General features: G+C 41.7%; 1 protein-coding gene across 2 annotated transcripts in view; it reads left to right on the top strand.

The window, feature by feature from the left end:
• Window positions 1–22,320, top strand: part of MKS1 (MKS transition zone complex subunit 1) — a 226,412-nt gene extending 204,092 nt beyond the window's left edge. Inside the window, exons 13-18 of one of the 2 annotated variants that reach the window (XM_085649666.1) lie at window positions 6,356–6,425; window positions 8,270–8,377; window positions 15,429–15,562; window positions 18,205–18,287; window positions 19,131–19,228; window positions 20,868–22,320. In XM_085649666.1, coding sequence (XP_085505792.1) covers window positions 6,356–6,425; window positions 8,270–8,377; window positions 15,429–15,562; window positions 18,205–18,287; window positions 19,131–19,228; window positions 20,868–20,974 — 600 coding nt within the window. In that variant the 3' untranslated portion in view covers window positions 20,975–22,320. Of the gene's footprint in view, window positions 1–6,355; window positions 6,426–8,269; window positions 8,378–15,428; window positions 15,567–18,204; window positions 18,288–19,130; window positions 19,229–20,867 lie in introns of both variants that reach the window. The other variant, XM_085649667.1, reaches the window with a different exon arrangement.
• Window positions 22,321–24,497: the final 2,177 nt, after the last annotated feature.

Raw genomic sequence — 24,497 nt, 5'->3', positions numbered from 1 at the left:
CGCTTGGCCTATTACTGTATACATAGCTATTTCTGCTGCACCCTTCTCGTTTTTTATTGTTTTTCTATTCTTTTTCTTCATTGAAGGATACCCCTTGTACTCCATTAATTCATACTTAATATTTTCATTTTAAAGTAAACCTTTCCTTTAATTTGTAGCTTTCCATTAGTATTAGTTTTACCCTTCTCCATACCATTTTTCTTCCCTGTATCCGAATTGATTTTCCTCTCTTTTTTGGGGTTTCTCATTTTAATTACCCGAAGATTATTGTATTCTAAAGTAATGAAAATGAGAAATTGACATGTCACTCTAGGTGCTGAAGCTCTTACTTTCATTGCTGTTCTCGCCTCTCTACGTTAACTGATTTACTTTTCTATCTTGTTCATGCTCCAGATTAAGAACAGAGTCGGTAGTGCAGGAACGGCGAGGGTCATTTTTCAGTATCCGAACCCAGGAAACGTGCTTTCATTCACTTGATGCATACTCTCCCTTTCATTTGACTTTTTATTCATTCAAATGTATGGTGTTCTTCCATATCCAGATGAGGAAATACTTCTGCTAACATTTATTCCTGGGATTGCACTAATGAGACTGTGTACCATTTCCAAAGAAACAAGACTCGGTAGCCTCGTTGGTTAAATCACGCACCTATTGATCCTGCTGTATTGGTTAAGTAGGAGCTGCTGGATTCTTTTAGTCATCACATTTAGCTCAGCTAAATATGAAGAAGTGCAATTTCTGTTACCTGTGAAATTGGAACTTGAACTGGATCCAAATTTGATCCAGAAAATATAAGTAATTTTGAAGAACTCCATTAGGTCAGCCCCAACCTGAGGTCCAGTCCGCCCTGGCAGTATCACCTTAGCTGGGTGGCAAGTGATGAAGCATGTGCCATTATGTGAGTGAGCCTACCTTGTCTAATTCTTGGAATTGCCTCATTTTACTTGGAAGGAGTGTAGCAGTAGGTGATAATACTGATAATAACTATAGGTGTCCAAAGAAAATGATTCCTGGCACCAAACAGGGGTTCACGGCAATCTTCATGTTTGATAAATTGGTAAAAGTGCCACAGTAAGAGTGCCTTGTGTAAGCAGGTGGGAGCTAAATAGATTATTGAGGAAAAGATTATAGAAAGTCAGAGAGATGAAATCTGTGAATTGGGTTAGCTAGTACATCTCCTTTAAATCTCTATGTTCAGAAAAATCTGATACATGTAGTTAACAGTTGGTATCAGTTAGGTGTTCCTGAGGAAGTGCCGAACTTCCTACCTTTTGGGAAAACTTCTCTTCAATATCCCACATACCTCTCCCTTCTGTGCTTCATTTCTTTCTGCTACCAGCGATTATTACTTTTCACATCGTACTTCGCTGCCTCTGGCTCTGAGTAAATGTGGCAATGAGTTTTACCATCCTGCTGGGCCATTTGGCTGAAAAACACTTACATATTTAATATTTTTGTTTCCGAACTTCCTTTTTATCAAGTCAAATATTTAGCATTTCTTGGGCAGACTTATTGAAAATAAGGGAAAATACCAGGTTGCCAGCTGTACAGTTTCTCATTTTTTTTGTATTTGAAAAAGTAAGGAATGAAGGCATTACCCCACCACCCATATGAAGCTTTGCGAGAAAAGTATCTGTTGAACATGAAAGTGTAGCTTAATGATGTGTCCCATAAATAACACAATTTAGGATATTTCCAATATCAGGTCATACATCCTGTTTTCACCCATTCGTATGTATTCTTTTGTATCCTAACTCTTTCCCATTTGCCATCTAGTGGCGGAACTGGAAAGTAGTTCAAAAGCTGTTAAGTCCAAACTTTGCACTATTACAGAGGATTTGTGTGTGCATAGCACAAGGCCTATCCTTTTCCCGCATGTATATACAGTATCACTTCATCAGTTCTTTTTTTTTTCCAGACTGTGAGTTGTAAACTTCTTTTTCCACGACCAGCAGGTCCCTATGCAGAGCCCTGGCCCTGATACGGTCTGCATTTTTTGAGTCTCTTCCAGCTGTTTTTCCTCTTCCATTCTTTCAGCTTGGATAACTTACAGTACAATGCTTCAGCTTTAAGCTGTGCACATCCCTTCATCACTGTGCCGTGCAGCTGACTCCGATCACTTCTGCATCTCGGGGGAACAGTCATCTGAGTACAGTTGCATTCTATTTGCCACTATTGTTGGGAGGTCTGTGTGGACAGTGTACCAATCCTGTCTTTCATGAAGATTAAGGGTGCATCAATCCTGAAGAAGCTGTTGACCTCCATCATTAAGATTAAGAGTAATGAGCGAATACAGGGCCTCGGCCACGGTGTGCGTTCCCAAGTACCCTTGCTGCTGGTTAGGTATCAAGGCACACTGCCCTGGGGTTCTGCTTTGCTGTTTGGTCATTCTTGCTTCCTTATACAACCATGGAAATCTGAAGGCACCTGGTCATGTGATAATTTTCCATCAGTACCAGACAGCCTCTTTCAGATAGTATTGTATGACATCGCTTCCTTGTATCAGTATCCTCAAGTAATTTAAATCCAAATTTTATGTAAGCGCACCAGGTACTCGGATTTCAAAAATGCAGGCAGGTGGGTGTGGAATAACCCTTTCTGATTCTTATTTGAGAATCACTGCATAATAATGGTCTAATGAAGACTTGGGGCCAGATGTACTAATGGATTTTATGGTTGCAAATCCTACGATTATCAAATTCACAGGGTTTCCAACCGCAAGATCAGTTTTTCCTATTTACACATTTTACAAATCGGTAAAGTTATACCGACTTGTACAATGGGTGTAGAAATGGTTACCAATTGTAAGGGGCTTGTTTGGGCGATCCTTCCAGGTTGCAAATCGGTTCCATATGTATCAGTGATTTGCAAACCATAGCACAGCTACTGATGCCTACTTCAGCGGTGGATGGTAATTTTGGCAGGGAGGGGTCAGGTGGGCCACACACACACACATATACACTCCCTCTCACACCCATTCATTCACAAATGTACACATTCACTCCCATTCACAACACTCACTCACAACAAATTCATACATGCACGCACGCACCAAACATTTAAAAACATAAAACCTATCTACGTTGCAGCTCCCGTAGACCGAAGCCTGGGACTTCTGCCTCTTCTCATTGGCTGACCTTAGGCCAGCCAATGAGAAGAGGCAGCAGTCCCTCACGTTGTCACAGAGTGGACCCTACCCCACTTTGTGACGAGGTGGCACTGATTGACTCTTGGCCCTGGGCAGTTCAGGACTTAAAACTGAAGCTCCATGGCACCTGTTAGCCATGGAACGTATGTCTATGAGAGTGGCAGGAGTAGGTAAAGACTTTGCTAAACTGTAGGTGCCCTTTTTAGGTCTCGCATACACAGTGCGCATGCGCTGCATAGGAAAAAGACCTTTAGTAATCGGCACAGCTTTGCGGGCAAAAACATGCACGTGTGCACGGTTGGCGATTCCCTTGCGGGAGCGAGCTTTCAAACCATATGTTTGTAATTAACTTGCTCGCTTCCGCAAGGGAAACGGGCCCAGGCTCCCTCCTCTATCCCCTCCCCCTGCTGCTTTTTACTTTCAGCGCGAGGCGCCCACTGATGTTTTGTTACTGCTGAGGCTGAAGGTTATTTTATTTTTTCTGATTACTCCCTTCCGTGCCAATATTTGTGAATCGCGCCACTCTGTCACGGAGATGGGTAACTATTTCTTTAAAAGTTTTATCACAAAATTAGCGGCCCTGGCTGCACCCAATAAAGACACATATCTTCGGGTTAAATCACTGCTGTCCCGTTTTGGCTCAAACAAGCACTGCAGAATCCACCACCGCTGCAGCACACAACTGATGTCTGGGATCCCGACTGCAGAACCACAACAATAACACTTCCAACAAACCGAGAAAGCTTTCCACTCTATAGACAAAGGGAGAGAAAAAATATGCGGGTGAAAATGAACAATGATCATAAAATAATAATAAGAGGGGAAGCCTGACATCAATGCCAACTCACCCTCGCACCCTGCCCGGACTTGTGCGTCGAGCCAGCTGTGTTGCCTTTTTTTATGAACTTACTTTGTTGTGACTGGACTTTGACAGATTTCACAGACGAGGGGCAGGAAACAATGACGGGAACTGCAGCTCTTATTGGGAAAAGCAGGATTTCTGCATCCGGGACTGTTTTAGTGTTACAATTTATGAGGGAAACGGGAGTAGGGATGGATCACTGCCCTCATGTTTCTTTTCTCCCTTCTTCTCCGGACCCTTCTTGCTGTGCGAGTTAAAACAAGCATTTCATTTACAATGCAATAGGTCTCGCATTTACACGGGTTTAAGCTATTGGCATTATAAATGACAATGCCTATTTCTTTTGTTTTTTAAAACATGAATAAAAGGCATTGTCGTTTACAATGCCAATCGCTTAAATTCACGTAAATGCAAGACCTATTGCATTGCAAATGCTTGTTGGACTTGCTGACGAGAGACATGAGAGAAGTTACTTGCCCCAAATATCTGCAAATTTTTCAATTGATACCATTGGACCAGGAGTCAAAGGCCCAGTCTTAGGCTGCATAATCTGTTTAGCAACTCTTGTTATTCTGACTACAAATTGTATTTTAGTAATGAGGCAACGGCTGGTGTGGAGAAGGTGTAGGGTGGGCCGGGTGGAGTGGGAGAGATTTAGTTTTTTCATCTGTACTGTTTTCAGGTGATGTTCTTCCTTATGTTTGAAAATCCGGAAGCTGTCATATGATTCAGAAACGGCCCTGCTCAATACGCGGCTTGCCTCCGGGTTGTTGGCTTTACACGCTGTGTACTCTACTGTATGATCGCTCTGCCGTCGTGACGTTGTAGGCAGGAAGCTGTGTCTACTAACTATGTCTTCTGATAATAAAAACGATTAATTCATAAAACTGAAGCTCTAGGTCCAAGGCAATCAGTGATGATCCTCCCCATCATGAGGCACTTTTGCCAGGCTGAGGGCATTTAGCGCATGTCTAGCTCCTAGCTGCCTGACCTGAACAAGAAGAGTGTCTGTCAGGCAGACCTTCACTCAGCCTGACAGATGCTCTTCTTGTCAGGAAAAAAGTGAGTGGGACCTCTCCGCCTGTACGGATGTGTTGCTGCTGGCCCAAGTTGGCAAGATAACAGATTTTCAAAAAGTTGGGGTGGTAACTGATTCATAAAGGGGAAGGGTCCCCCCTCAGGCCCCTTCCACTTTGTGTATCGGGGTGTCAACTTTGAGGGGAATGGACAGTGGTTCAGGAGTCTAATGGTAACCCTCAGTGATATTTTTCGAAATTGAAAACTTTTTCTAAATCAGCCCATTTTCCTTGCAGGCCACCATCCCTGGGATTGTAGCCAGTCACAGAGGGTAGATTAATTAATTCTTTGCAGAGGTGGAATCCTACATGCCAATGCCATGGTCCATACATAATCAGATGCCTGGGTTGCTAATCAGAAAAGAAGATTGGGGTATTCCCTTAACTTGCATGGATTGAACATGTTCCTTCCAAGCAGGTTAGATTATTATATATGGCTCCATTTCTCTATGAGGAGTAGAGTGGTGAGTGAACCAAACAATCCACAAAAAGATAGACTTCGTACTCCTAATCCATTTAATTATGGCCTTTTGTTGACTTGTCAGCCTGTTTATGTATTTGCAATAAATGAAAAAATAATGTTTTCTGACCTGACCATCTACCTTTGTGGGGTCCTAGGATTTTCCCAGAGCATTGTAATTAGACTGTGGGATTTATTGAATGAGAGCATTGGCAAATTAGTGAAGATCCAAGCTGGGAATGATGCAGTGTTCTAGCTTCACGGGTAGATGGTACATAGAAATATGTGGTTGGTGTTGAGTGGAGTTGTCTTGTATTTGATGCCCTGTTCCAGCAGCAAACAATGGCGTGGTTTTAGACATCATATTTTTTAACATGGATTGTCCAATATGTATGTTTTGATTAATTGAGATGGAATTGATAAGACTTATAGCCTTCTGTGCTTGCCATAAGGTTTCCTGTGTGTCATTTTCTAGTTTCTGGTACTGTAGAGCTTTGGATTAACATACTATTCTCAGAAGATTTTATTTAGTTTGTTATACTCTGTATAGAGAAAAAATGCTCGAAAATCCAACTTAAAGACACTTTAACAAGGCATAGCTGAATAAATATATCGGTGATGCAGGTATGTTTGAGGAAATGCGTTATCACCATGATAAAATGTTATGAGGTTTGTCAGACTTTAACTAGAACACTGTGTGACTGATTTCTTCATCTCCTTCATATATCTGACATTCAGCCACCACCTCTGCCTATGTAGTCCCACTGACCGGAGCATCTGGTCTTATGATTTATTTTTTTTCCTTTTAGGAGAATGTGTCCTATTTTTGCTACCCTTTCACATTTGAGGCTTTCTTTACACACCAGGATGAATCAGAAAGTAAGTGACACATCTGGACATACCGCTACCTGTTTACTTTGGGGTACTGAATGACAATAAAGGTATTATGAGATTTTGCACATCAGTATTGCAGTACATTGGCTGAGCTGGGAAGTACAGATAATGGAAGGTTTTAATCTGAAGATGTTCAAGCAGGCACACAGGGCTTGTGAGATATCAATTCTCCCTACTCCTACCCACCACCATAGGTAGATATTCGCACTTGGTGTTCATGCTTTTATTTTTTAATTCTAGATTAGATTTTTGTTTTACTCAGACTATCACTTTTCTATGTTGGTGTGTGACTACACAGATCAGAAGCACAGACCATTTGTAACAGGTTTTGCTTGGAGCTGCAGTACATCAATGGAGAGAGAGCATGACCTACTCAGAGGTCCTTCCGTAATTAGGCTAACCAAAAAACCTTAGATCCTTTATATCAGAATAACTGCTTAATAAGACATGCTCCAAACATAATAAATACTTTAATTATAAGGTTAACGCTGACTCCACAGTTTTGTATGTTTCTTTTGCATCAAAGTTTAGCACCAGTGTCCCCAAGACCAGAGACCACTTTCCATTCTTTAAAGGGCATGGGCCATTGTGGGAGATCTGCTAATGACCTTCGTTGAGATCCTGTACACCTTTTCAGAGCTACTGTTAGAACTCTGCAGTCAGGATCACATTTTGGGGGAGCAATCAGTGCTAAAAAAGTAAAATGGTCTGTGGTAAAGATACTTTACAAAACACCTTGATTTGCAGACTCTACCTCTAAATCTTCTTGACTGATTCTCCTCCATCTTTCTTTTTCCCTTTTACACACTCTTTCTGGTTTGTTGACCTTGACATCCTGTAAAACTAAGCACACAAATTGTGACTGGATACATGTAGAACAGTGATGTCTAGCAGGAGTTGCAAGTCTCTTGGTCCGTATCACTACTGAAAGTCAAGTTGCAATATTTCTGGTCTTTTCCAGTACCGATTTCATATGTGGGATCTGCTGGACATGAACAATGCAAGAACTGTATCATAGTTGACAAATGACCTTCCTGTTGATTGAGTTAGCTTTGACGTAATTGTATTAAATATCTTAATATTGTATAAGCAAAGTTATATTTTGTCTTCCTCTCTTCACGCTGCTTGTTTCACCCTTGTACCTCACTCTTTCCTCTTCCCTCATACATTTTTTTCATCTTTTGCTTATGTCTATCATGATTGTTACCTACCAACCTCTTTCACTCTTCCTGGATTTGTTTATCATACATTCTTAATATATTCACTTTACTCTTCTTTTCTCCTGCCTCCTATCTTTTCTACCTGTTATTTTATCGTTTTGTCTTCCCTCCTGTCTCCTCACTATACCCTTCTCTTATCCATCTTCTGTCTTTATTTTCACATTTATCTTACTCTCATTTTTATTTTGTCCTTCTGAGCCTACTTACTGTTCCGTTGCCCTCCCACATGTTTCTCTTTCTCTATTTTCACTGAATATGTAATTCTCCCATTCCTACTTACTACTTACTTTTTCTTTCTCCTTTCTTTCCCATTGTCTCTTGTTCCATTCTCTGTTCTATTCCATATCTCATCCTTCTCCGTTTCTTTCCCTATGTCTGTCCTCATCCTCAATTAATTTCTCCCCCTTTAATTTCCCTTATTTATTTTCCATTTACTCTTTGATCTCTATCCTTACTTTTTTATCTTTCCTCTATGAAATCCTTCTCTTTCCTTCTTACTCCGTCCGTCTCCACTCTCCTTCTTTTGCTTTCCCCTCATGCACCTTTTTATTTCCTCTCCTGCTCCTACCCTCTATCTGCCTATTCATGTCCTCTCTACATTGCTCCCAGGCTCGCTCCCTCAGTGGCCCGTGCTGTACTTTGAAGTCCTTTCTCTAGACTTCTGGCAAAGGTATCGTGTGGAGGGCTATGGATCCATTGTGCTTCCATCGTCGCCAGGTAAGAACCCTGGAAGTCTCTCATATTTTTTTATTTTCAAAATGTTGTGCGACGCATGTGATATGTGAGAAAAAGATAGCGTTTTTTTACTGAGATAAAGAAGCATTTCAATTTTTACCTAACAGAAGCTAAACAATAGAATGTACTCTACCAAAGAAAGACATTACATACTTTAAGTATCCTCAGAGTTGTTCCGAATGGTCACAAAATTTGTGGCCTTTTCTTGTACCTTACAACTTTCTTCTTATACTAGTAGGAGGCAGCTGTCAAGTTGTGTTTCTGGATGTGTCTCAAGTGCCTTTCTCTGTTGTTATGGTGCATTTAGAATCACGCTCTGGGTAGCAGAGCCAGTCAGGAGGCATAGTGGATGTGCCATGCTGGAGCTCTGGCACCAAGTCAAGTCCAGGGGCTCCCAGAAGCTCTAAGATACCATAGTTTGTGTCCGGGGCAAAGAATAATGACCAGCAACTCTAGCAGACTTGATACCAGTCCCGGGCTTGCTCCCTCAGTGGCACAACAAATGCCACACAATAGTATCTTATCTACCATAGGAGACCTCTAAAGGCGTAAAAGTTGATATTTGTCGTTTACACTTTGTCTCCGCCAATTGCAATTATTTGTCCTGCCAAAATGATGCCTGTGATGGCGTAACTCAGGGGAGAGTATCCTGTGGATATGAACATTGATGCCTGCTCTCCAGGATTCCCGACTGAGGATAACCAGGAAGAAGCAAGCACCATTGCAAAAATTCTACAATAAAACCTGCTCCACCGCACTGCCATGAACCATGGCATCAGGTAGTGGAGCGGGAGCTTGGCGAGTATATTTGTAGACTAGGCAGGTCATAAACCAGGATAAAGCCTGAAAATGAAGACTGCTTGAGTCAATATTAATTTGTTCTTAGATTGAAGTACTAGTAATATGTAAGTATCCCTTTCACAATTTACAGAGCCTATAAGCAGATTGCTGAAGGAAGTACAGAGCTTAACTGTATGTTGAGATTCTAATTTGCCTTTTAGAATTTGGGTATCTAGTTTTGTCAGGCTTTTTTCATCTGCAATGACGGAAACAGATATTTCTTTATCTCACCTATGCCTAAACAGTCAAAGTTACTCTCGCACAGTTGCAAAGTATGTATGGGGTGTAAACAAGGTTCAACTATTGTCTCTGGGCCATTCACCATACTCCAGCTCTCTACTGGAGCATTATTTCCATCAATTGTTCTTCTTGCATTTGTCACCCCGAGTGTGACGAGTATGCCCAGGCTTGGGTCCCGTGCTCTCCATGCCACTGGAGTCAAGCTAGGTTGGCTGATGAGGGGGTGATACCCTGAAACTGGTCCTAAGATGCTTGTTTCTAGTCGAGGGAGGACCAGGTGCTGGTTACAAAAGAATATTTTGCTTCCTCGTAAGCAAGGACTCCCTGTGCCCCTGGGTCATATCCAGCTAGTGCTCAAGAGGTGCTATATTATAGAAAACAATGGTTCTGTCGGGTATGATCAAACAATTACTTTGTTCTACGGATGGATCGAAAAACACTGAATTTATCAATCAGAAAATGAAGAAATCAATCATAGAGAAGAGTATTCCCTTTTTGAAAGGACCACATAAATTATAAGGTACACATGGCATAAACAAATGACAAAATACAAAATACAAATCACGGTGAAATCAAATTTGGTGGGTGACATGCTGTTCTTTATATATAAATTGCATCATTTATATTGACACCCATATCATTTATAACAAAGCACGGTTACCAAAGTAGTAAACCATAAAGTGAATTCGTGAATCAGTGAAATAGTGACATAAGTGACAAAGTTGTGCATAATATGTACAAAAATTGAATACAAAAGATTTTTTATGTACACGATATAAAAAGGGGGGCCAGTTATGAAGAAAGGTACAATGACCCAGTTTCCACGAATAAATCAAGATATGTGTGAAACCGGGTCTTGAACTGGTCCTAACTATTGTCGTCGACGTTTCAACCCAGTACAAGCGATATTAAATCATCATGCGAGTCTTCATCAGGACTTTAAAATAAACAATGGCAACCTGCAGAAGCAAGTAAAGTGCGTATCAATGTGTAGCACTTAATAGTCTAATGTATGTGGTCCTAAGTCTACAAAGATGCAATAAAGGAGCCATAACTCACCTAGCCGTTAGTCTAGGAAGGCCTAACATTCAAGTATTATAGAAACGAGTCACTCATCCAATGGGGTATCTGAAAATTAAAAATGGGATGGTATTAGATATGAAATCATCATCCCGTCATCACCAATAGTCATAATACTACTGAGGGGCTCCACCAGCGATTAAGGGGACTCATAATATTCAGACAACCCCTAGTGCATCGTTATACACTGAAGGGAAACTCATATACCAGTACAGAGCAAGAAATGCGTCTGAAAACGGTATCTGATTAAACAAACAAAATAGCCCCGTTAGAACCGTCGCTAAACACATAAGTGACATATTAGGGTTAATATGACCATGCTGAAAAGCGGACTGCTCTCAGGAAAATTAAATAAAAGAGGCCAAGAATTTTTGAGTTCTTTATAAGGAGGCTCGATTTTGAAGCCAACGGTAACAGTCTCGTTATATAAATTACGAAACCCAAGCCCTAACGGATTAAAAAACTGAAAGCAGCTCACCTCTAACTGCAACTTACTGGCTGCAAAGCTATGTTGGTTGAATATTGTCAGATCCAATCTGATGTCAAAGTCGTTAAAACAATCTGCCAGCGTCTACAAAAAACGACAAATGCACGCTTAATGATACGCTCGTGGCAAAGTGAAAAAAGAAAGTAAAACGCTTTAGGATAATACTCACTTTGAGGGAATTCAAAGATTTGCTGTCAAGCGGTATCTAATCACGCTCCCAAGCCAACTTTCGTTGTGGTGGGGAACCGCAAATGACAAAGCGGCTGCTATATGTAAGCAAGCTAGTTCCACCCTGTATGACGTAGGCGAAGTGACGTACCGTAAGGGTTGCCAAGCAACCCCGGTCGCGTCAAGATCCTGGGACAGCTGAAGGCCATCGTGAGCGTCTGAGAGCACTACCCTGACGTCAGCCGTGTACCTTATAATTTATGTGGTCCTTTCAAAAAGGGAATACTCTTCTCTATGATTGATTTCTTCATTTTCTGATTGATAAATTCAGTGTTTTTTGATCCATCCGTAGAACAAAGTAATTGTTTGATCATACCCGACAGAACCATTGTTTTCTATAATATTCATACCCAGGTTCTGAGGGACACAGGGTTACCCCATTGTTCAGGTAATACAAGAGGTGCTATAGCCTGCTGTTCTTCGTAACTCCAGTTTTTTGGGAACCTCTAGACTCCTGTCAGCATTCCAGTCACACTTCCACTCTATGCAGTACCATTAAGTATTGATCTAGGTTTTGAAGACCATTTTCTTTGTCATCCTTACTTTGTGTAGCCCTATTGTAGAGTGTATACAGTTGGCTACAGTGCTTCTATCATAGACATGTTGTATTTATAGTTTTCTAGTTATCATATGTCGTTATCAGTCTCCCTTTCCTCACCATCCATAGCCACAAAATGAAGTTCTGAGAGGGCAACTGGACCACCTATAATGTAGCCACGAATGCAACAGTTTGCAAGTGAACGACCTGTCAAAGGCTGTGTGCAAGGGCCTTTTGTGTAAGATGCTGATGTGTGGAGGAATAATATGGTAAAGCAAACTCAGAATTTGTAATTGGGACAGATTTAACAAACAATCCTGTAAAGGTGTAAACTGAGAGTGTAAAATAGGAATCTAAAAAGGGTACAAACAGGCAAAGCAAATGTGTATGGAAGCTGCTGACAAATAGGGGAATCAAATGTATGGTATTGAACAAGTTACTTACCTTCGGTAACGCATTATCTGGTACAGACATAGCCTAGCCATGAGAAAAATGCCCAAGAACACGAGACATGCTGGTGGGCCTTAAAGCAGAACTAGTCGAGAAATAAAATATGTTTGCCACACAGATCTGGTCTCCTGTAATCTCTATCCAATGGTAGAGAATCCATATTTTCTGAAACTGAAGCAGCCTGAACTACCAGACTACGAGGGGTAGGATGTTTTTGGAGATGAGCTGGATCTCCTGGAGCAGGCAAGTATCTGTGAGATATAGCCCAATCCACCAAGACCCCCGCATCAGGCTTGGCCCAAGTGCCCAACAGTATGTTGTATAGGGCCTCACTACATGAGAGAACAGGCTTCACTCCTGTCTGACCTTGATAAAGGACATCTCTCAGGGGATCAGTGGACTACTCCGCCGTAGGCAGAGATAATTCCAAAATCATAGCCACTCGACTAGGACTAGGAGGGGAAAGTAACCCCCGGCCCATTAGCCTCACCAAGTGCAGGTAGCCAATTCCCCTCTATAAGAGGTGCAACAGTCTCCAGAATAGGCTGTAACAGCCCAGACTCTTCTGTTTCACCCACTACAAGGCGACTTCCAGAAGCCCAACCATGAGAGGGAAGTGGAAAAATAAAATTCTCCTCATTTGGCCCTACCAACTACATACCCGACACCGAGAAAGCAACATCGAGAGGAAGAGGGGAAATGACTTCGATCTGCGCCGCCGACATCAATGCCAGAGTCGGCTGATCAAGGATGGATGCCGAAGGTGGAGGCTCCAAAGCTAAGTCAGCCAGTGCTGACCCAATGACTCCGACAGTCCAAATTGCACCGCGCGCGAACCCACCAGTGTGGCTCCTCTCACCTCCATGGGGCCCATGGTGCACCAGAGGAAGGTGGTGGCCCAAAGATAAGATGTAGAGAACTGTAGTACTCTCTCATCTAGGCCATCGACGCCCCAGCTCCTGGAAAGACGGGGAGGCGTGGGGCGGAGCCATGTAAGGCCTACTCAACCAGCAAGCGGGAGGAGCCATGGGAGACAGATTGTCCATGCGCCAAAGTTGGGGGTGCCACAACTTCAAATGCCTGTGCTTACCTTGGAACGTTGATAGAGAGTGGCATCCCTGTGAACGGCGCAGACTCCTGGAATGGCCCCAGGAGCAAATCTCAAAACGAGAAGGAGACCGAGGCGACGTGAAGTCTCTGTAGACTGCGACATCTGCGCTGCTAAACGGTACATACAGTGTTCCTTTAGCGCCTTCGGCTTCAGCTTCTGGCAGGAGCCGCAGTCTTCAGAGTCCTGGTGTTAACCTAAATATCACATACAAACTGAGTGTGGTCGATAACCAACATTTGTTGAATACAAGTCCCACAAGGCTTAAATTCTGAAGACCTAAGAAAAGAGCACTGTTTACAATCGACAAAAACTGAAAAAGTGGGCCCGAACCGCTTCACCGGAGCCGCGTTACAGCGCGGAAAAGAAGAAACTGATGTATGCAGGCCGGAGGAGACTTGTATCACTCCATTGACGTCACAACCGGAGTCAACGTCATCACGGAGTTCTACAACACCGTCCTACTGCTAAAAAAGTTAAGGATCCGTTCTTGCACCTGGAGAGAATTCAAAGTTAAGGAATATGCGGCTAGATGTGTCTATCAGATGTACTGATCTTAAATAATCAGCCACATCTGCACCTATACTGCAGCACACTCCAAAGATTACAATCATATATATGTCAGGCGTGCAAGATACCAATCAGCTAGTGTGCCGAAATGTGCAGAAACAGGACATTGATGGATTCTTCAACTCTGCTAGGCAATACAACTCACTGTGTGATTACCAGAAGAAAGGCACTGTGCCAGCAACTATGGACTACCTCAAAGTTGCAAAAGAAAGACCGAGAATTGGTTCAAGAAAACTGCACCAGAAAAATATCTAAATTAATCTGCACAATACACACAATTCAGGACTGGTACAGACAAGAGAGATGTGTTTAGCTCTCCAGAGAGATAGAATTTGGGCAATTTCGTTTTTTTTTTTTTTAAGTGATGCCTGCACTCGTCCTTTAGCCCGAAATCCTTACAATGGGTCTAAGCAAATATCAAGCAATCAAAGACAGTCCCTTCTTTGTCTCTCGGAACCCCTCTGTCTGTTGGCAGCTTCTACAAAATGCAATGCTTGGGCCTTCCACTTGGACAGTGGCAAAGTGTCTGGAAGTGTGCTGCAAAAAGATGTACAGTCCTGGGGCATCTTAATTGGGCAGGCCACTTAACTATACCCTAACTTCACCTAACTATACCGTCCCCTTAACCTTAGTTTATTTTTAATTACATTTCTAAGGGTTTTTTTTACTAAAAAGTAAGATATCATTACTATCAACTATATCATCACTTTAAGCTTAGTTTTTTCAAGGTAATTTCTAGTTTTAAAAAAAAAAGTAAACATTTTATTACCATATATAATGCTGACCCCATGCCGTTCATGGCCGATGGTCGTGTGCGGCTTGGAATTGGCATTGAGTCCCACTGCCTGCGTGTTGCCAGTGGGGGTTGGATGCAGGGCCTGGCACACAAACCCCCGCTGGCACACATGGCTGACTGTGTTTTTTCAATATAAATGGTATCATTTTAAGTAAGGCAGACCTACTGACTGTTTCAAAGGATAAAAACAACAACATGTTAAAAGTGAGCCTATTGGCAGTATGAAGGGGTCAGCATATCAACATATATAAAGGAGACCTATTGTCTTTGTCAGAAAATCACCAATTTTTATAATCAAATGCATATTTTATTATTTCACACAGTGCAATGTTTTATAAAAGTGTTTGTCAAAAACATTTTAATAAAGTTTTATTGAAAAAAAGCATCTATCTTTGAATCCTTCTTTTAACATTTTTCAGCCTACAAAATAAGGCCATAAAAACAACCAAAAGAATGCCCTGCACTTCAGCGAAAGAGCATAGACCTCCAGCTTAGAGTGCTTTAGAAAAGTGGTGTAATGTCTTTTAATGGATTTAATGACCCAGAAGGCTTACTGATTTTTCCAATGTTGCTGGGAGGATGCTTCACTTCCTGCATGATGACCTTGTTCACACACATGCATTGTTACACAAGTACACATGCCTATACCTGCACAAACAACAGAGAGATGCTCATGTACCTTTGATGTTGTCACAGGCCTCCACGTCCTGACTGCTAGAACCTGGCGTCCTACTGTACTTGGTACAGTGTCTGAGCTGAGGAGATTCTTCATCGGTGGATCTCCAGAGCTGGAGGATCTCAGCTACGTGCGCATTCCAGGGACCTTTCAGGCAAGTGTATTTGTACATTTATGCTGGGTTCTTCCAGGTGACATTAGTCATTGGTGATGGAGTGTGTAGGAGAGAGGTTTATGCATGCTGTTGTTTCCACTTAGACTCCTGTAAATGAGCTCATCATTGCAACGGGTTCCATACCTTGTGAGAACGCAGTTAGCATTCTTACTTTGTCATGTGCCAGCCTTCCAGGGACTATATAAAGGCACTAGCAGGGCATCCATACAGTGGGCACGCCAAAGGCACATCCATCTGCGTCCATTTGCGACCAATCTAGCAACTGCAGAGCCCCTTTGATTACAGAATTCAACCAATGGTAGTCATGTTACCAAATGTCTTGAGGTCTTTGTCTCATGAACTTTGAGCAGACTGTTCTAGGATTTAAAGGCCCTTTTGCCCTCTACTTGTATCTTGCTGCCCTTTGGCAGCCCTCCTCAATGTGAGACCGCTGTCTAAGCATTGTATAAAAATATGTGACCTTATTTTGGATCATAGGTTTGATTTATTTGTGACGGAAACTTGGCTCTGTGCCTCCCCTGCACCTGATATTGTCATCAAGGTCCTGGAGTCCCTTCAGATTCTTCCTGTTTACCATGAAAATAGTATAGAAGGTTGTGTGGCAGTTAATATTGCCGTCACCTTAAGTTAGCCAAAGTTTTTCTTATGTTTTTTGCAAGTAGAAATATCCTTACTTTTAATCTTTCCACTAGCCCCACTTCTTCTGTAACTGATGTATTAATCTGCCATGGTCCTGGAGCGACAATGACCTTTGACTATGGTTTTGTTCACTTAATCCCTCTGTACGCTCTCTCTGTCTCCAGGCTACTTATCTCAGGGGATTGTAATATCAGAGATGACTTCCCTTCTCCTGTTACTAAGGGCCTGATTTAAATGGACACAGAGTACTATGGCAAACGTTCAGTCAGCCTGCCTCTTTTAGAGATGGGAGGACCTTAAGCTATCTGTTGACAGAGCCTTTGCTGACTCCTTTCACTGAAAGATTCCTTCAATGCCACAACAGAGTAGGGGCCTTCAGGGGAAGGACGTTACACTGCCTGCCCTATTTCGGGTGCACAGGATACTGAACTATTTTTCTATCCATCACCAGCAGAGGATCAGAAAAAAACAGTCGGTGACCCCTCAATTCTGAGGAGGAAACGTCCAAGAAATGTGGGGGTTATTTGTTTTTGTCTTTCAGAAACACACTCCCACCTTTGGACGTGTGTTTCTGAAGAACAATAAAAGGTTGATGGACTGCTTTCAAAACCGACAGTGCCATCCACCAAAGTGTAACTTGAACAAATGAGTGACTGATTTCATACAAAAAGTACAGGTATCTGGGATTGGACAATATAGCTCATAAGCTGCAATCTCAGCAATTAAATACTAAACCCAATTTTCTTTTTTTTGTAAACATTTTTTTTAAGTTTAGCGTCTACTACATCCAGTTCTGTTGAAAGGTCTTAAGCTGGAGAAAGCACAGCGTATCCCATGATGTTTATTTAAAAATTTTATTTTTCAAGCTCTTCCTTTTTCTTTTTTTTGTTGCAACAATCCTGCATTATGAAATGCTGGTAGAAAACCCACGCCCCTTATTGAAATAAGTACGAGTATCAACATAGCCCCTGAAGAAATGTATATCATATGCATTGTATGTAGGCACCTCACTGTGAAAGTGAAAAAGTAACACATGTGCATCCCAGTTACCAATGTACACCATATAATCTCACCAGCTGTCATCTCCTCTTACAGTGACGTCCTGCTACTGAAGGAGCTTCACACTGCTAGCTCAGTAGCTCACCACTGGCTGGTGTTGATTGCGACAACATCGTCCCACCCTCCCTGCTTCGATGACCATTCTGCTATCCGCCTCCTCCTCTTCCTCTCTGCTTTGGAGTATTTCCTGTTGGAGCTCTGTGGGCCTCCTCCCAAGCTTTGAGGGCCCTGGTTGGAGCATCCTTCTTTGCTCGAGCCCCATGTCAATCCTAGTATCCTCTTTAAAGATGATTGGAAAGAGGAAGCATAGAGGAGATGCATGTACTACCACAGAAAATGATTCCACCTCCTATTTAGTTCATGTTGGACTGCAGGATTTATTACAAGATAACTATTTTACCTGATTTGCAAGCACGTACTTATAGTGCCATGTACACCAGTTAACCTACTGCAACTAGTATTTATATGAAGAACTAATTTGCATGTTAACTGCAGTATTTTCAGTGCGCTTGGTGGTGATTCGCTGCTAAAGGAAAGCACCATCTAGCAATTGCAATTTCCCGGGTCTGCATATAAGTGCACAGGTAATGTAGTGAAAGTTAAGAGGGCCAATTAGGTGAGCTAAAGAAATCTGAACTCTTCCAATAACTCTTTCGAAGTTGTAGTGTTATCGACAAGGGCCTAAGACTAGAGAGAAAGAGCTGTGTGATCGGTGTTAAATCCATATTATATGGATTACCTAGGAACGCACGGCTCTGACAGCTTAATAAGAAGTTCCCAACTCTGTCCGATTGGTGCGAGTGACTAATTTATGTATCTTTATCCCTAGATTACAATCTCACAACATTTTATTTTTTATTCAGTGTTGATTCTGTAGGGCACAGTGGACTGCGATTTAAAACATCCTCTTTTTTTATGTACAGGGAGATCGTGTGAGCCGTTATGGTTTTCGAACTGAAACAACTGGAAGTGTCACGTTCAAGTTATATTGTATTCAGCAATCCAGGTATATTCACTATACTCATCCCTCTCAGCCATCCCGTATGTCTAGTTAATAAGACTTTAATACATTGAAGATCACTTGCAGAGTACCCCTAGGTTGAGTTTCTGAAAGATTACAGCTTTGATACTGTACCTGGTGTTAAAGATTATGTGTCTGCCATGGAGTTTGTCCAAGTAGGGCAGTGCATGTTTTGAAGAGCTAGAACACTAGAGCAGTGTCCACAGTTTGAATATTTTAAGATTAGAACTTTCAAGATGTCGTCCAGGTATACATTTTAGCGTGCTTGCATAGCCTGGCCTATCAGTCTAAGCTCAGTACATCATAGTTTAGAGGTCGAGGTTGTGTGTAGTCCAAATACCATATGTATGTCTTACACTACCTGTGCTGTTCCTAAGATGGGTACTGATCCTCCGAGGGTACAGCTCTGAGGCAGTCTGACACCAATGTTGGTCCTTGTCTTGAAAGGATAGGAATCTGTCTTTTTTAGCCAAGTCTTGTTCAATGGCAAGTTATTCACTGATATTATCTTGTAGATTATGCCGGCTTCTTTCTTGACATGCTATACTTCTGGCCCTGGATCTATCCCAGAACACTACGTTTACGTTTTAAGATGTTGGAGGTCTTAGGCGGTATCTGTTTTAATAACTTGCCTTTGATCTTGAGAGGATAAATTGCCAGTGAGGTGTCTGGTCTGTATGCTATGCTTGAGTCTTGAGATTTCAAACCCTAAGACTAGATCTATCCAAGCAATGATGCCCTAGTGTTTGAATAGCAAAGTACAGTTGTTGTCTTCCCTAGACAGCAGATTACATTTCAGCCTTCTAAAAATTGTTCCGTTTTCCACAGGGCGTTCATGGATTCCAGCTCACTGAAGAAGAGGATGCAAAGCGTTTTGGACCGGCTGGGCGGTTTCAGCCAGGAGTCTTCAATTCACAATGTTCTGGGTATGATTCTCTCTTTGTGTCCTCTTCCTCTAACTCATCCTACTGTGATTCTTACCTTCCTATTCCTGTCTCACAGACCAGTGTGTCAATTGGAATGTTTGAGTTTTACAATAACCTACATCATACAGAATCATTCCAATGGAAATCGTTGCCTGCTTCCACCATAGTGCTATGATAATGTGTGGGTTTCATATTGACTGGTTTACCATAAATGAAGGAGAAAGAGGTGCCTGTGTGATTTATCTGTTGCTTCTCGGATGCTGGTGATTCTAGGGATGCTTTAACAGTAGACTATGTTACAGGATGTGGAGTCATCTTAACATTTACGCTAACAGTTTGATAGGTACTGGTGTATTTATTGACGTTAAAACTCTCTTACTTATGATTGGAGATATGTTGGGTTTTGGATTGGTGTGCACTTTGTTAGTTAATTCTGAATGTTAGTTTCACAGTGCTGAATGCATGGGGTGTGAAAGGTCTGACAGAATATAATATTGGCAAGAGAGAGCACCCAGGATCACACAGGCAGTCAAAGGTGATTGGGGTCAATAGGGAAGTCCTGTGCAGGGTAACAAAGAGTGGCATTGTAAAAGCACTTAGGAGTTCCACGTGGTTAAACTGAAGCTTACTAAGCTCTCACTCACCATTACTATCATAGGTAGCCTGAAAAATATTAGGCCCAGGCTAAATTTTCATAATGCCGGTGTAATTTCCAGTAGTTCATATTACACTTTTTATGCGAAATGCCTCAAATTATGTAACTACGCTATGCTGCAGAATTTACCATCTGTTCCATAAAATATCCTATTACGGGTGCATGTGGAGAACTTATAACATAGCCGTTATAGGCAAGATGCAAGTGAGGCAACAAAGGGAAAAAGGAAGTAACACTTGACAAAGAACAAGCCAACACAGCACACTTGGAAGCATGTAACTGAGGCAAAGGGGATAGGAATGCAGCATGCTGGAAATTTTTAAAGCAAGTAAGAAGAAATATGTAAGACAGGATTACAGAAAGGATATCCACTGAAAGCAACGGAAGGTTAAGAAATATGAGTGCAGTGAAAATAGTGCTAGCTCATGGAAAAATGTAGCACTGAGGATATGCTGCTAAACTGCGCTAGCTCAGGAAATAGACACAAGAATCAGAAAATAATTAGAACCAGAGGGAAATTAAAACCAGGACACTAAATCAATGACTATCGATGGACGGAAGCAAGCCGAATGTGTGATCAGACTAATCGCTTTGAGCTACTGGTATGGTACTACGTCCACTTCACATCCCTGGTCTGTGATGGTGGGTTGAGAGCAGTGAGTAAAAGAAGACAGAAATGGTATGCTTTAAGCAGGTTAAGCATACTACAAAAAATAGATCTGGTTTGGATGGCTAGTTCTGAATTTTGCCCAAGAGGCTGCACATCAGTAGATAGATCGGGCACAAAATCAGGGAGCATAGTCCAACATTGGAAATTCCTATGGTGAGCATCTTTCTCCTTGTAGGAAGCACTGTAGTGTAAATTGTGAACATGGGAGAGAAGCAGTGATTTTTGTGTCTGTCTGTGTCAGTGAACAGCAGTACAGAAACCTTATTCAGCCGAATATGGACCTTGTCCATAATGTTGTCTTGTTTTATTTGTAGATGCATTCCAAAGGGCACGGAGGAGGATGCAGTTAGCTCGTGAGAGCCTCCCGCAGGACTTGCTCAACACCTCAATCCCACCTACTGTACATCAGTCCACGGCATGAGTTTGTGTATAAGGACAGCCTCTTGCATGAGCTGGTCAGTACCACACTATATCCTCGTCTATCACCCAGGAAATATGGTGATGTCAACCCAGTATGACCTCTCCTACACTGTCAGCTGAACAATATGCTCCCAGCCACGTCTTCAGTCAACAGCATGAGATGAAGTTTGCACAAAGAATCCTGAAGGTTTCCTGACTACTAATGTTGGAAGGAATAACCCTGTAGGGTTTGAATCAGACTGTGACCTTTACTTCTGCTTGTCTGTCCACTACATGAGATATAGCAGAAAAAGACCCTTCTTGCAGATGCTCTCGAGTATGAGAACCATTCTCACCATATCCATTGGTTGCATCTGGTCAGGTGTAAAGGGCGCCCCCAACAGTTCTCCTCAACATCAAGCTGGCATAGTTCGTACTTCAGTCAATTTCAAGAGACATGGTGTAACATGATCATCCTTCAGAATCTCTGAAAATTATTTCTATTTTCTCCATCAAATGACAACACAAAGACAAGAGAACCAACTGTTGTGAGTTCCTCTTGTCTCATTAACTGCATCACTTGTTTAGCAAAGAGCACATACATCTAGGTAGTCCTACTATAACCATTTTTTCAACCATCTGCCGGAAAAAAGTTTTTTATGAACCTACTGATTTTGATGGTTAATTACGTCTCGAAGAAGAAATGCCCAATTGCCTTTCAGCCTCAGTCAAATTGTATTCCTTTCAACAATAGCAATGTGATTTCCAAAGTCTCTCATACAATAATAATGGTAGTGGATCTTAACGGGATACAAATAGATCTTTGTATTGTGGTACTGTAGAAGTATATTAGAACCTTTTGAAACATGAAAGTAGACCTTTACTGGCTCTATGCACAATATAAGATACATGTGCTTTAAAGGGTTTGCGTGCCCATGCCTGAAAACCCACACTTGCATCATACAAGTGGGTAGTAGGGCCATTACTGGGGACACAACTGCAAATGGTGATTCACTAGATGCAAGACTATCTGGTGAAAGATTCCCTTCAGAAGGGCTCCTGAGGAATTCTGACCTGCTTTGTAATTTGTTGTAGATTCAGATTGTTGCCTCAAAATTGTATTATATCATAATTGTTCTTTTTATGATTATGGAACTTTGAAAGCTTAACTCTATGAATGACTGATATTTTATGCTTATCGAAGTCTGGTTTGTGTTGAGTAAGTTTGTTATAGTTCTGTTGCTCATCCACTTGAACTGTCTTTTGCCTTGAAGACCATCTCAACACTTTGCTCTTGTTGTTATTATAGTTATTCACTTTTGTAATGCAAATAATATATATATTTTTTACCTTGAAAAGCTGTACAAGGAAAGTGAGTTGGTGGAATTTTATGACTCTTGCTAAATCTTATTGAAACTTCTTGATAGTAGGAGATGGAGTAATCACTGACTAGAATAGGTATGCCTTACCAAGAAAAGCAAAACCTCTCTGTATCTATTGTGTTCTTGGTAACCTCTCGCTTTCTCTAATGGTGACTCGTTATGAGAAGCAGCAGCTCTTCTGTTGCTAGAGCAATTCTTAACATTGAGATATACCTGTTTGCTTAACATTTTTTATTGAATTATCTTGCAGGAGGCTGCATCTATTATGCATCTTGAGCCTGTAGAAAACAGACCAGAACCTATGCAGTTTATTAACAACTATACCCGGTAAAACACAATTGCACAGAGGCTGCAGGTGTCGTCAACCCAGTGAGATATGAAAGGGGATCCCAATCCAGCCCCCAAAATGTTCCTGTGTTTCTTCGGACGACTTGCAGAGTTTATAGGTGCTTTAATCTGGGAGCATCAGTTGACACGCATCACCTACTCTTCCACGTGAGAAGCCTTTTCAGACCACCAGAAGTATCTGTTTCTCAAAATAGCTTCTGCTATCTGACCTGCAACTGACCATGCGAAAAGTCAAACTCTTTGCAATAGCTATGCCTCTCCATAAGAAGCAGGATCTTGTATTTTACTACAGTGATTTAGCATATCGGTACCACCCCATTGATATAACTGTACTTGAGTATAAGATGCAGAAACCTACTATGCCATGGTCCTACCCATTCTTAACACAGCAATTTCTCCATTGCTGGAGTTGTAGAGGTGTAATATACCACAATATGTAAAGATTAACGTTGCACTCTCATAGTGCGTCCATAAGGAAGAGAGACAAGTTAGTCACATATGAGATCTTTCTGTGTGCAGATAGAAATATAAGATGCAAGTCTTGGTCTTGCTTATTTATTTAATTGAGGCATTTGTTGGAACATAGATCTAACTCCATGGAGCAGGGGAACAGTCGACAGACAACTGTTTACTATAGCAGGATTATCGTGATCACTAGTTACAGGAATGTATGTAGAAAAGTATAATGTGTGGGGTTCGGTTGAGACCTAATTCTAGAAACTAGAATGGCATGGGAAAGAGTCATGCAATTTGGGCAGTACGAGAAAGCTACTTGTATAGATTTTAAATTAACATTTTACAACAAAAGGAGGTAATGTATTTAGCCCATTATTACAATCTTTCGTTCAAGGGGGTAAGCTCAGGTTAGAACCTAGGGGCCTGATTGACAAAGGGCCTCCGCACTTGTGGCGGAGGCCCCACAGTCGTGGGGAGTCTCCGCACTTGGGGTGGAATCTCCGCAATGAGGCACTTCTTCAATCAGGCCCACAGTGTCCTGATTCCAATATCTATATAACAACTCGATCATATCATTCTTTACTAACGTGTGGTTATAAACAACATTTTCTTAGCTTCAGTCTTTTAATGAGAACAGTGCTCCACTTAACATAATGAGGATGGGAGAAAGGCACTCCTCTGCTGAATTAGGGTTTCTTTCATGATGCAGTATATCAGAAGGGGTATGCAATAAAACATAGTAATTCTTGGGTGTTTTAGGAGTCCTTAACATATAACATAATTGTCTTTCATTGGAATCTATTTTCTTTAGTGTTGTTCTGCAAGCTGTGTGCACATGCAGTATTAGTTTCTCCATTTCTAGAGCTGTTCTCAACCTCTAGAAGCAAGAACCTCACCTTTGATATTGGTGTTTCTGAGCTTGAAGGTCTGGGCCACTATGTTGCTAGTGCTGCACATGACGACAAGAAGCAACAAGCATTTGCAATGCAATAGGTCTCGCTTTTGCGAGAGTTTGAGCTATTCGCGTAATAAATGACAGTGCCTTTTATTTATCTGTTTTGAAAATTTGCAAGAGGTGCGTAAATAGGCACTCTGTACTTATAGCCTTTGCTTACGAGAAGCAAGGCTGGCAATATCTGCGCCTCTTTTACTGCCAGCCTTGCTTCTCGTCGGCAAGGACTATCTGTACAAAGTGCGTATTTACGCACCACTTGCAGGTTTTCAAAACACATAAATAAAAGGCATAGTTATATACAATGCCAATAGCTCAAACTCTTGCAAATGCGAGACCTATTGCATTGCAAATGCTTGTTTAAATGGGCACCAAATTTACACAGGCGTACAGTTTTAATAATACAA

This window comes from Triturus cristatus, chromosome 3_2, assembly GCF_964204655.1.
Source record: "Triturus cristatus chromosome 3_2, aTriCri1.1, whole genome shotgun sequence".
In the NCBI taxonomy this organism is placed as follows: Eukaryota; Metazoa; Chordata; class Amphibia; order Caudata; family Salamandridae; genus Triturus; species Triturus cristatus.
Note: the sequence above shows the minus strand (reverse complement) of the source record. Positions and strands in the feature narration are given on the sequence as shown.